At 41.0% G+C, this 13,579-nt stretch overlaps 1 protein-coding gene across 2 annotated transcripts in view; it reads left to right on the top strand.

The window, feature by feature from the left end:
• The window catches only part of RNF44 (ring finger protein 44), a 47,486-nt gene that overhangs the window by 25,901 nt on the left and 8,006 nt on the right, over positions 1–13,579 (top strand). For both annotated transcript variants that reach the window (XM_056574707.1, XM_056574706.1), the window contains exons 5-10: positions 3,427–3,594; positions 6,189–6,350; positions 7,321–7,436; positions 7,517–7,604; positions 7,701–7,822; positions 10,014–10,113. In XM_056574707.1, coding sequence (XP_056430682.1) covers positions 3,427–3,594; positions 6,189–6,350; positions 7,321–7,436; positions 7,517–7,604; positions 7,701–7,822; positions 10,014–10,113 — 756 coding nt within the window. The remainder of the gene's footprint in view (positions 1–3,426; positions 3,595–6,188; positions 6,351–7,320; positions 7,437–7,516; positions 7,605–7,700; positions 7,823–10,013; positions 10,114–13,579) is intronic.

The raw sequence follows: 13,579 nt of genomic DNA, 5'->3' as shown, positions 1-13,579 counted from the left end.
GATAGTCGCACTCAGGGTACGACACCTGTATCCGCCTGTAGTGTCGTATAATCTCGGTGAGGTCAGCAGCTCCATGGTCCCCTCTGAGCAAACTGGTTGCTCAGCACAAGCGGAACAATAAAGGTCAATGTGAACCAAGAAGAGGGAGCGCATCTGAAAATGAGGACTTGCATTACGGGCGCTTCTTCCCCTTAGTAGGTAATGGTAGGCTTAGACGTGAAGTTCCATATAAAAGAAGGTTTATTGCAACACAAAGGTTTCGAGTCCTTGTGCCGGACTCCTCATCAGGCATATACAAACCAATAAAACAAACATTTAAAAAGACCCAGGAACACACTTGTTCCGTGTGAAAGTTCACATAAAACATGACAATAAAATTACAAAAATGCAAGAATACCATGTTGAACATATGTATTATAAGGAACACTTAGTTCCCTAATTAAAACTTGTGAAATATTCCCATATTTGAGTGTTAGGCAGCGCTTGATGCTCCTATTAACTTTCTATTCATGCCTGCTTTCCGTAACGCCAGTATACCTAATCTGCGCATGCGCCATTCAGTTACACTTGTAAACAAAGTAGCGTGTGGCGATACATAGTAAACTAGAATTTATGAATGGAACCAATGCGCCGCACACAGTGCAAGCGCTTACGGTCTCAGAGTGATTGCAGAGATGACGGGGCTGAAAAAAGACTGCGGCGGAAGGAACATTAATAACAGGTTATATCTAATGTTCATGGGTGGGTGAATATATACAGTAATGACAGTTATAATCCATCTCTAATTGTTAACAAGGGCTGAGTTAGTTAATAGGTAGCCGACTACAATATAGTGTTAGAGCAGGGTTGATTTCTATATGTATAGCAGAATATGCCAAATATACCAAAAGACGGCACATACTAAAGCAGACCGTGTGTGGCTTTTTAAATGTTTGTTTTATTGGTTTGTATATGCCTGATGAAGAGTCCGGCACAAGGACTCGAAACCTTTATGTTGCAATAAACCTTCTTTTATATGGAACTTCACGTCTAAGCCTACCATTACCTACTAAGGGGGAGAAGCGCCCGTAATCCAAGTACTCATTTTCAGATGTGCTCCCTCTTCTTGGTTCACATTGACCTTTATTGTTCAACACGACAAGACAGTCTTTGCCCCTTTGTCACGGGGAATGGTATAACAAAGTTGTCAGTTTCTTCATGAATTTTCATGATAAATAACTGGTATGCCACAATACCATTATAGTATAAGATGCTTCAGAACTGTTATTTCATGGAGAATACACTTGTTATGCAAAAACCAAAGACTTTCATTACAGACTTCACTATTTTCAGCAGGTGTGAAATCCATGGTGAATTGAGCCAATTTGCATGTTGTAAAACATGGATTTTGCTTGGCATAAACCCAGCCATGCTTGGTCTTACCCTAGGAAGCAGATTTGAGTGCTGGATCAGTAAGTTAGACACTGAATCTGCATTCTTTAAAGGACAAATGCAGCGCAATATACACTTATCCCCTATCTACAAGATAGGGCATAAGTTTTTGATCGCTGGGACCACCCCGAGATCTCTCTCCCTAACGGGGCGCCACCATTAGCGCTCATAGTGAGCGCAAAGGCGCGTAGCGTTGACCCCCTCCCCATACAGTTCTATGGGGGAGCCGGGGAGGCACGAACACTGCCTCCCCGCCTCTCCCATAGAGATGCATGGAGGAGGCGTGCCGGCCACAACGTCATGCTGCAGCAGGCACGCCCCATGCAGGGGAGAGCCGCGGCCCCGTACAGGAGATCGTGGGGGGGTCCCAGCGGTCGGACCCCCTGCGATCAAACACTTATCCCCTATCTTGTAGATAGGGGATAAGTGTATATTGCACTGCAGTTGTCCTTTAAGCTAGACATGGTGGTTTTGCAAATACAAAAACAATTTAAATGGGCACTGTCACTTGCCACTGTCACTTGTCACTGTCACAAAAGTTTTAATCAGTCCAGGTCTCAGTGCTAAGACCCATACCAATTCGGAGAAATCTGTGGCATTGCTCTTTACTCCCCAGCTAGTAACAATCTTTGTCTGCTGCTCCGTAGATTAACCTCTTAAGGACTTGGGGCGTACCTGTACGCCCTAAGCCCGGTCCCGGTGTGAAAAACGGGGTCACGCCGTGACCCCGCATCACACCGGGTCTGTCCCGGGCTAACAGCGTGCGGCACCGATCGGCACCCAAAACGAAAGTAAACGGTTCCCGGCAGTTCAGTCGGGCTTATCGGGACATCGCGATAAAATCGCAATGTTCCGATCAGCTGGGACGCAGGCGGAAGCTGGGACTGCATGCAGTAATTTTTCCGCCATGATGTCCCGTCACTATATAACGCCCATAATGAATTCCGGGCATATGTTGGTGCAAACGGGCAGTTACAAAACCCCATAGGCTGCAATGCAGGGGTTTTGTAACGGCCGGGTTTCGCAGATATAGTGACGGAACTTCTGGCGTAAGTTCCTAAACTGAACTCTTTCACAGTGTGAAAACAGCCTTAGCCTGCATGAATTAGTTCAGGTTTCAGGTGCTCTGGTGGCTGGAAAAGGGATACATTCCTAGGAGAGAGTCTCCAGCCCACCGGAGCACCTGAAAGCTGAACTCATTTATGCAGGAAAAGTCATCAACTGCCGAGCCGCGAGGTTCGTGACGAATCGAATCACTAACTTCACTCATCTCTACCCAGTTCAATTAAGATTGTTCTCTTGGAGACCAAATGTTGGAGCATGCTTAGTAGGTACTCGCCATTTTGCTCTTTGCGACTAAACATAAACCTAGGACATGTGAACATTTTTTTATAATTACATGTGCACTTAAGTTTTCTTGCTTTAAAAATTCAAAAATATGAAGTTCCTGTCTACTGACTGGTCATTAAGTTGGGCTCTCCAAATATGTCATAAATGTCTGTGTACAGAATACCCATTAACTTGCAGACTCTCATATCTCTGTTATACTGAGTACACTTCGAATTTAATCTGGCTAAAATATTCTTTAGTAATGTGAAATTCTGATAGATTATGTGATCTGGGGAAGATTGTATAAATTAGTAGACCAGCATGTTTAAACAATTGTATACATATTTCATCTAGTGCACATTATACAGGTTTCAGTGAGTGCATACAAAAGGTTCCTTGCACATGTCCACACAGCAGTTGTTTTTTTTGGGGGGGGGGGGGGAAATTGTCACAGCAGTTTTTGAGCCAAAGACGGGAGTGGATTGAGAAGTCATGGGAAATCTAAAGGAAGGGCTTATACTTCTCCTTTCTGCTGGAGCCAAAACACATGCATTCGACACAGATCACTTTACTGTTTTTCGAGGGTTTTTTGTTTTTATATTGACTTTTAGTATAATTACACTTCTAATTTTAAGCGTAGTAGACCTTATCTCTTTTTCTTTTAAGCTCATCCCTGGGTGCACCGTGCAGCAGCTTCCTGTATCGTACCAGCCATTTCCTCCTCTTCTTTCCAGCGATCATTACATTTTGCATCCTCATCCACCGCTGCCACCACACCAGCCACCCCATATGGCCTCTCTTACCCCATTTGTTACCGTGCAACCACAGAGAATGGTAAGTGCCAAGATAACAATATGATACATACATTTTTGATTAAACTTGCTTGTTAAGCCCCTGTGGAAAATTGCACATGGTATACAGTTTACCATCGATTCTTTTAGTAGAATGTATACCTAGAGCTGTTTAAAATCCTTTCTCTGTTTACATGGAGTCTTCCCCCCTTACATGTGATAGCCCTGGTGTCTTTTAAAAGAAGTAAGATCCTGGGTATTCTTTAGTCTCTTAATCCAGATATAAGGTATCATTTGTAGAGCTATATTTTATAGCAATTGTCATTGAGTGAAAAAAAATGGATAAAAAGGAACAATGAAAATCTGCTCTTGCACAGAAATTTCACAGAGCAAAACAATTAAATAAAGAAGCTTTTGCCATCTGTGTCTCCTAATAAGTTCCAGAAATGCATTTTCCATATAGAGTATGGGGACATATGTAAATGTCCCAATAGAGTAATCTCATAAAGGCATTAAAGGGGTACTCCACTTTTTTTTTCTTTTTTTTTTTTTTTTTTTTAATCAACTGGTGCCAGAAAGTTAAACAGATTTGTAAATTACTTCTGTTAAAAAAATCTTAATCCTTCCAGTACTTATCAGCTGCTGTATGAGCCACAAGAAATTCTTTTCTTTTTGAATTTCCTTTCTGCCTGACCACAGTGCTCTCTGCTGACACCTCTGTCCATGTCAGGAACTGTCCAGAGTAGGAGCCAAATCCCCATTGAAAACCCTCTCCTCTGGACAGATCCTAAAATGGACAGAGGTGTCAGCAGAGAGCAAATTCAAAAAGAAAATAACTTCCTGTGTTTCATAATCCTTCCAGTACTGATCAGCTATTAAGATTTTTTTAATAGAAGTAATTTACAAATCTGTTTAACTTTCTGGCACCAGTTGATTAAAAAATATATTTTCCAGTGTAGTACTCCTTTTAAACATTTTATTTTTTAAAGGCTTTACGCAAATTTATAACAGTATGGCACTTGTAAAGCTGGGAATATCTTTTTTTTTTTTTTCTTCTAGATAAGTTCAAATTTATTTAAACCTTTTTTTTTCTTTTTTTTTTTAAAGATAAATTAGGTGTATTTATTGTAAGGTTTATTTCAAGACCACTGTGCACTGCCATTTTGATGTCTGCACAGATGTAAACTATAACTGCTGTAGGTTATCTGTATATATGTACACAAAGCTGATCTGCTGAGGTTTTTCCATCTGTATTTCGTATGGAGAAAATCTGCAGAATATTACATTTGCAGCAAAATAGTCATTTTAACAAATCCACATGGGGTAGAAAAATCTGTAAGCAATGGAGTGTTTGGGAGCAGAAGAACGAAAAAACAGCAGGTGGATCCACTGGACAAAGTAGAAGTCTATGTAGAGAAAAGATCGATCTTCCTGCCAGCTGGGGAGTGGAGCGCCATTCTGCCTGCTTCCCCGGCTAATAACTTGTGATCACAGCAGGAGCAAGTATTGATGCAATCGCAACTTTTGAGCATTATGTCAAATGTTGTTTTTAATGACAGTGGCCCTTTTAAGCTCTTGCATATTCATATGTTCCATATATGGTGGCCAATTGATTAAATTAACATACTACTTTTATGATCTATTCACATGTACTGTATTCTACGCAGATTTGATGCGCAGGATTTTCTGCTGCAGATTTCAATGTAAACTGAATTACTGAACACAGCATGAAATCCTGTGCATCAAAGCTGCGCAGAATATTATACGTGTGAATAGACCCTAAAGGAAAACTTTCAGCTTGCTCCCCCCACACTAACAATTGGTACTGGCTGATAGTGTGGGGGACGCTGATCAGTTTGATGCCTACAGTGCCTGGATCTGTCCCACCGTTCGGCCAAAATCTTTGTTTTTCTGTATATGCTAATTAGGTGCTAACTGGCACAGGCGAGGTAACTGGCACTCTGATTTCAGCGCTGCTGGCCGCAGCACCGCCCAGCTCATCAATATTCCTCCCCTCCCTCCGCCTCTCCCTCTTCATTACAGAGCGGGGAGAAAAGGGAGGGGATGAATATTGATGAGCGGTGCTGTGGCCAGCGACGCTGACGTCAGAGTGCCAGTAACCCCGGCCTGTGCCAGTTAGCACCTAATTAGCATATGCAGAAAAACGAGATTATGGCGGGACAGATCCGGGCACGGTAGGCATCAAACTGATCAGCGCCCCCGCACTACCAGCCAGTGTCGCTGGTTAGTGCGGGGGAAGCAAGCTTACAGTTTTCCTTTTTAATGTCCTCACTTTCTTGGCCTGTACACATCTAGTGCTCACCTGGTATATGGTAATTTCTCTGACACTGCTAAGTGTGATGTCCACTCTTGCAGACGTTTAATGTTTACGTATTAAATGTCGGCCTCTACCTGCTTCACATAAGAACTCATCTTTGGCACTATTTTTATTTAATATTTGTATGGGAGTTTAAATCAGCTTTGTAAACCACAGTTAGATTATATTGGATTTATGATGTGTGCAGAGGGTGTCCTTTAAAAATGCAAAATTACCTCCAAAATTACAGCAGTGACTAAATAATTTGGGATCTTTTTTGTTAATGTTTTTATTTTTTTTTATCTTAAACATTTTAATAGCCACTGCAAAGGATAGACAATGAGTTGGATCTTCGAGGGGACCAACATCACATGGGCAACTTCCCATTCCACCACTCTCACCCTGTGCCTACATTGCCCCATTCAGTGCCCATGCATTACCTCTCCCATGATGCACTCCACCAGGAGCTGTCCTTTCCAGTGGTAAGTTTCCCATAGGAACTGATTTTATTTTACTACAAAAAAAAAAAAATTATAACTACATATACCAAAATTAATGTTTAAAAATGTCCTCTTCTGACCCTTATAACTTTTTTATTTTTCCGTATAAGGGATGGTCTGAGGGCAAATTTTTTGCGCCGTGATCTGAAGTTTTTATCGGTACCATTTTTTGTTTTGCTTGGACTTTTTTAATGTTTTTTTTTTTTTTATTAATTTTTTAATAGTATAAAATGGGACCAAAAATACGCTATTTTGGATTTTGGATTTTTTTTACGTGTACGCCATTGATCGTGTGGTTTAATTAACAATATGTTTTTATAGTTCGGACATTTATGCACGCGGGGATACCACATATGTGTATATATATTTTAATTTACACAGGTTTTTGTTTTTTAAATGGGAAAAGGTGGCGATTCAAACTTTTATTAGGGAAGGGGTTAAATCACACTCTAACTTTCTTTTACACTTTATTTTTTATATATTTTTTGCAATGTTTTGCATAGGGGACTATAACATGCAATACCTTGATTGCAGACACTGATCAATGCTATGCCATAGCATAGATCAGTGTTATAATTACACAAGTCAGTAGACGTCTCTTGCCTATGGCTGGCAAGAGAGGTCTACTGACTTATATTGTCTACTTTTGTTCCCCGTCCCTACCCACACTTGGCATTAGGAGATCCCCCACCTAGATAGGTAGGGTCTCTAGTGTAGGCACTCACCTGTATCTTCACCCCCCCCCCTATCCCAGCAATTTTTTGTACATCCTTTTGTATCTAAGTAAAATAAAGTTTTGATGCTATCTGAGCCTAATTGGTGATTCTCTATGAATTTTATATTTTATGCATATAGCTCTAATCAACATGATTTAAGGTACAGTCTTAAAATAGATATTACTAAATTGCATTTTCTGTTTCATGATTGTGGGTTTTTTCCTTTATTACTATAGCCATACGCTCATCTGATGCCACGGCGACTAAATACTCAGCGGTATCGCCTACAGCAACCACTGCCGCCTCCCACACTGCCTCCTTCATATTATCCTAGTTTCCTACCCTACTTCCTGTAAGTGTCTTACGATATATTTATTAGTAGTCATTTGCACAGATCATTTCTTTTTCTGAGTTTACCTGATCTTCTTGCAGTTCCATGCTTCCTGTATCCCCCACTTCTGTGGGGCCAGCAATCAGCCTGGATTTGGATGTGGATGATGTGGAAATGGAGAACTATGAGGTTAGTTTTGGCCAACATATTTCCTAATGTAGCTCATGCTTTTCCAGCCTGTAATTTTAGAAAACCCATGCTCTTCTTTTGTCTTTTCTAATGCAGGCACTGCTTAACTTAGCTGAGCGATTAGGAGAAGCAAAGCCGCGTGGCCTCACCAAAGCCAACATAGAGCAGCTTCCATCTTACCGCTTCAACCTTGAAAGCCACCAATCTGAGCAAACCCTGTGAGTAATTGTCACTAAAGATTGTCACAGCAGCTATGAAGACCATTATTGTAATATATCTAATAATATGTATGTATGTAGATATATATAATTACATGATTAGGCTTTATATACTATTAAAGGGAATGTGTCACCATTTTTTTTTTTTTTATAAAATTATTTTATCAAGAAAAAACATTTCATTTATGTATTTAGTTTTAGGACAATGTAGTTTTAATGTTATTTATTAATAAAGTGTGTACTGGGGGCTGCCATTACTGTAGCCTCTTTGTGGTGTGTCACTTCACAACCCCTACACAGTTGCTTTATGGCAGGCATAGGCCATAGGGAAGTTGACAGTGTCTCATTGAAAAGTATGGGCTGCTTACTGCACATGTGCATACCACAGGCTAGGTGGAATGAAAGGGGGAGCCAGCACAATTTTCTTTAAGTCCCTGGGGAGCAGTGACCTATCGAGACATCTAGTCTGTCCTTTACCACTCTCCAGACAACAACAAAATGGTGGAATTGAAAAAAAAACTACAAAACACCCCTCCCACCTCTCTTTTTACACATAGACAGATGAGGAAGGTAGACAGGCGATGTCTATTTTGCAGCAGCCAGACAAGTTGCTTGCTTTCACCAGATTCCTCATGTTAGTTCCCTCTGCTGGTCAATAGTGGGAGATATGACAAGTTGTTGTTTAATTTTTCATATTGCGTTACAAGTAAAAAAAAATAATTAATATTTCCCAAAATATTTTAAAAATGTGAAAAAATTATCACATTTGGTGACACATTCCCTTTTAAGTCTGTTAAACCAAATAATTTTACAGGCATAGTACTGAACAATACATATAGTATCCCCATAGTGTAAAAAAAAAAACAAAGGCCAGAATTACAGATTTTTGGTCGCATCACATGAAAAAAGTGGACAAAAAGTTCCATCAGAACAAAAATGGTGCTGATAGAAACTACAGATGATGGTGCAAAAAAAAAAAAAATAGCCCAATTTCAGCCCTCTATACGGAAAAATGAAAGTTATTGGTAGTCAGAATAGGGCGCTTTTTCAGGTTTCCAGGACTGGAGACTTGATGCCACGGCCCCTGGTGGCCAAGAGTTACCATAAAATATTTTATGGTTGTGCCGTATATTTTATGGTAATATAAAAGGTTTCATTACAAAGTACAATTTACTGCACAAAAAACAACCCCTCATTTGGGTCTGTGGATAGAAAAATAAATGTTATGGCTATTGAATTGTAGGGAGGATCAAATAAGAGTGCAAAAAATGAAAATTGGCTGTATCCTTCACTCATTAATGTATTAAAAGAATATAGTTACTGGCCCAGATTTATCAATCTGCCTGAAATCAAAGCTGTCTTTGTTGCCCACAACAACCAGTCACAGCTCAGCTTTCATTTTAGCAGGAATCGATAAGATATGAAATCTGAGCTTTGATTGGTTGTTTTGGGTAAAACAAGACCATTTTGGTTTTAGGAAAAAGCTCAAGCAAAGTTGTATTCCTTAAGGGGTTAAAGGGCTACCCTGGAGAGAAGTTTTTTTAAATCAACTGGTGCCAAAAAAATTATACAGATTTGTAAATTATATAAAAAAAAATCTTTAGCTTTCTTGTGCTTATCAGCTGCTGTATGCTCCAGAGGAAGTTGTGTAGTTATTTTGAGTCTGGCCACAGTGCTCTCTGCTTACACCACTGTCCGTGTCAGGAACTGTCCAGAGCATAGCAAACCTCTGCTGCTCTGGACAGTTCCTGACTCGGACAGAAGTGTCAGCAGAGAGAGTTGTGGTCAGACTGAAAAGAACTACACAACTTTCTTGGAAGCATACAGCTGCTAAGTAGTAAAATTAAATAGAAGTAAATTACAATTATCTGTTTAACTTTGTCACCTGTTGATTTGAAAAAAATGTTTTCCCTTGAGAGTACCCCTTTAAATCATCTTAGGAAATAGGTTTACCAGTTTAATTTGATTGTCAGAGGCAACTTGATACCGTGTTGCTGCAGGCTATGTATGATAGGTCTAGTTGGTTCTCTTCTGTAAATAACCCTAGCAATAGATAAAACTATCTCCAATACAGGAAAACTTGATTTACTAGGTGTAGAATAAAATATTGTAATACCTAATACCAAAGATTTGTTAAATTGCTTTCTGATAAAAAAATAAATAAAAACTATATTTCCTGTTTTACTTCCAGGTGTGTGGTGTGTTTTAGTGATTTTGAAAGTCGGCAGCTACTCAGAGTGTTACCTTGTAACCATGAGTTCCACGCAAAATGTGTTGATAAATGGCTCAAGGTATGTGCCCTTGCATTATTCTTCTCAGTTGTGATATAACCATCATTTTTTTCATATGCCATACAACTTTCTAATATACTTTTTAGTTTTTTGTTTTTTTTGCAGAGAACTTACATTTTCTTACATAGTGAAAACCTGATCATGTTTAGTGTTGGTTCAAAGGTTTATCCTAAACAATATGTTTGATTATATTAGTATAACAGGACTCCTAGCTAGGGTAAACTTTCATTTGAATATTGCCCTGTTGATATCCAATGGACCGATTAATCTGTGCTGAGAGGGACTTAACTATGTGTATTGAATAATGTGTCGCTATCTATTAGTAGTTATTTAAGCATACCTGTAGTAAAGTGACAATTCTCAATAATACTGTAGATCGGGAGTAATCAAATGATGGCTATAGAAAAAAAAATAGCATGAAATTAGTACTCACTAAATAAACTTGAATTGCTAATATGTTTACATCAACTGTTAGTTTGTACCTGGTACACAATATAAGTGCAGGTCTTTTATGGTATTTGCTTGGTGCAGCGTATGACAGCGCACGTACTTAATGAATGCAATGCTGTGGTGCGAAACAGAAAAGACCTGCTTATTAACTGCACACAAAAAAATTGGAAACCTAAAAGACCTAGTGTAAAATACTTTTATAGCCGCACTATTCTGTGCATGTGGTGGTTGTCGCTCGTTCTCTTAACCCCTTAAGGACCCTTGACGTACGCGTACATCATGATACCCTGGTACTTAAGGACCCATGACGTACGCGCATGTCATGGAGAATTCCGGCCCCTGCCGCGCACCGGGCGGGGATCGGACCGGGATGCCTGCTGAAATCATTAGACCCCCCCCATGTCGGCGATCGCAGCAAATCGCAAGTGAATTCACACTTGCGATTTGCACAATTCCGGGTCATTACAGGTCTATAGTGACCCGGAATATAAGGGGGATGGCGGTTGTCTAAGACACCCACGATCCCCCTGAAGGCATAGAAGTGAGGTGGCAGGGGTGCCACCCCTCCTATCCCTGCTATTGGTGGTCTAGACGCGACCACCAATAGCAGGTGGGGGGGGGGTTAACTTTCGTTTTCCCCGTCCTGCCCACCCACAATAGGTGGGGCAGAACGGGGAACGAAAGGAGACCGGTGCCGAAGATCCACTTACCGATCCGGGTGGGCGACGGAGGCTGCGGGCGACGGAGATCGGCGGGCGGCGATGACGTGCGGTTGGATCCGACGGAAGCCGGTGAGTTGCCTAGCAACATCTGGAGGGTACAGTTTGAGACCATTATACAGTGGTCTCTAACTGTAGCCCTCCAGCTGTTGCAAAACTACAACTCCCAGCATGCCCAAACAACTGTTTGCTGTCAGGGCATGCTGGAATTTGTAGTTTTGCAACAGCTGGAGGACCACAGTTTGGAGATCACCTTGCAGTGTTCTCTAAAACTGTACACCTCCAGATGTTGCAAAACTGCAAATCCCAGCATGTCCAAACAGCAATCAGCTGTCTCGGCATGCTGGGAGTTGTAGTTGCGTACCTCCAGCTATTGCATAACTAAATCTCCCAGCATGCGCTTCGGTGATTAGTACATGCTGGGAGTTGTAGTTTTGCAACAGCTGGAGGCACCCCCCCCCCAATGTGAACGTACAGGGTACATTCACACGGGCAGGCTTACAGTAAGTTTCCTGCTTCAAGTTTGGGCTGCGGCAAATTTTTCACCGCAGTGTAAACTCCTAGCGGGAAACTCACCGTAACACGCCAGTGCGAATGTACACTAAAAACACTACATTACACTAACACAAAATAAATAAAGGGCACGTATTGTATGGCAGTGTTTCCAAACCGGAGCCTCCAGCTGTTGCAAAACATCAACTCCCAGAATTTCCGGACAGCCACTGACTGTCCAGGCATGCTGGAAATTTAGCAACAGCTGGAGGCACCCTGTTTGGGAATCACTGGCGTAGAATACCCATATGTCCACCCCTATGCAATCCCTAATTTAGTCCTCAAATGCGCATGGAGCTCTCTCGCTTCGGAGCCCTGTCGTATTTTTTTGAGGAAACAGTTTAGGGCCACATATGGGGTATCTCCGTACTTGGGAGAAATTGCACTACAAATTTTGGGGGACTTTTTCTCCATTTACCCCTTATGAAAAGGAAAAGTTGGGGTCTACACCAGCTTGTTAGTGTAAAAAAATAAAAAAATTTACACTAACATGCTGGTGTTGCCCCATACTTTCTATTTTCACAAGCGTTAAAAGGAAAAAAAGACCCCCAAAATTTGTAACGCAATTTCTCCTGAGTACAGAAATACCCCATATGTGGGCGTAAAATGCTCTGCGGGCGCACAACAAGGCTCAGGCATGTACATTTGAGGCCTAAATTGGTGATTTGCACAGGGTTGGCCGATTTTACAGCGGTTCTGACATAAACTCAAAAAAATACCCACATGTGACCCTATTTTGGAAACTACACCCCTCACGTAATGTAATAAGGGGTACAGTGAGCATTTACGCCCACAGGGGTCTGGCAGATTTTTGGAACAGTGGTCCGTGAAAATGAAAAATGTAATATTTCATTTGCACAGCCCACTGTTCCAAAGATCTGTCAAACGCCAGTGGGGTGTAAATACTCACTGCACCCCTTATTAAATTCTGTGAGGGGTGTAGTTTCCAAAATAGGGTCACATGTGGGGGGTCCACTGTTCTGGCACCACGGGGGGCTTTGTAAACGCACATGGTCCCTGACTTCCATTCCAAACAATTTTTTCCCAAAAGCTCAATGGCGCTCCTTCTCTTCTGAGCATTGTAGTGCGCCAGCAGAGCACTTGACGTCCACACATGGGGTATTTCCATACTCAGATGAGATGGGGTTTCAAATTTTGGGGGGCATTTTGTCCTATTACCCCTTGTAAAATTTAAAAATTTGAGGGAAAACTAGCATTTTAGTGAAAAAAATAATTTTCACATCAAACTTTAACGAAAAGTCGTCAAACGCCTGTGGGGTGTTAAGGCTCACTGGACCTCTTGTTACGTGCCTTTAGGGGTGTAGTTTCCAAAATAGTATGCCATGTGTTTTTTTTTTTTTTTGCTGTTCTGGCATCATAGGGGCTTCTGAAATGTGACATGCCCCCCAAAAACCATTTCAGAAAAACTCACTCTCCAAAATCCCACTGTCTCTCCTTCCCTTTTGAGCCCTCTACTGCGCCCACCGAACACTTGACATACACATATGAGGTATTTCCTTACTCGAGAGAAATTGGGTTACACATTTTAGGAAGATTTCTCTCCTTTTACCCCTTGTAAAAATTCAATAACTGGGTCTACAAGAACATGAGTGTAAAAAAATGAAGATTTAGAATTTTCTCCTTCAATTTGCTGCTATTCCTGTGAAACACCTAAAGGGTTAACAAACCTTTTGAATGTCATTTTGAATACTTTGAGGGGTGCAGTTTTTATAATGGGGCCATTT

The sequence above is a fragment of the Hyla sarda genome, chromosome 4, assembly GCF_029499605.1.
Source record: "Hyla sarda isolate aHylSar1 chromosome 4, aHylSar1.hap1, whole genome shotgun sequence".
NCBI lineage: Eukaryota > Metazoa > Chordata > Amphibia > Anura > Hylidae > Hyla > Hyla sarda.
Note: the sequence above shows the minus strand (reverse complement) of the source record. Positions and strands in the feature narration are given on the sequence as shown.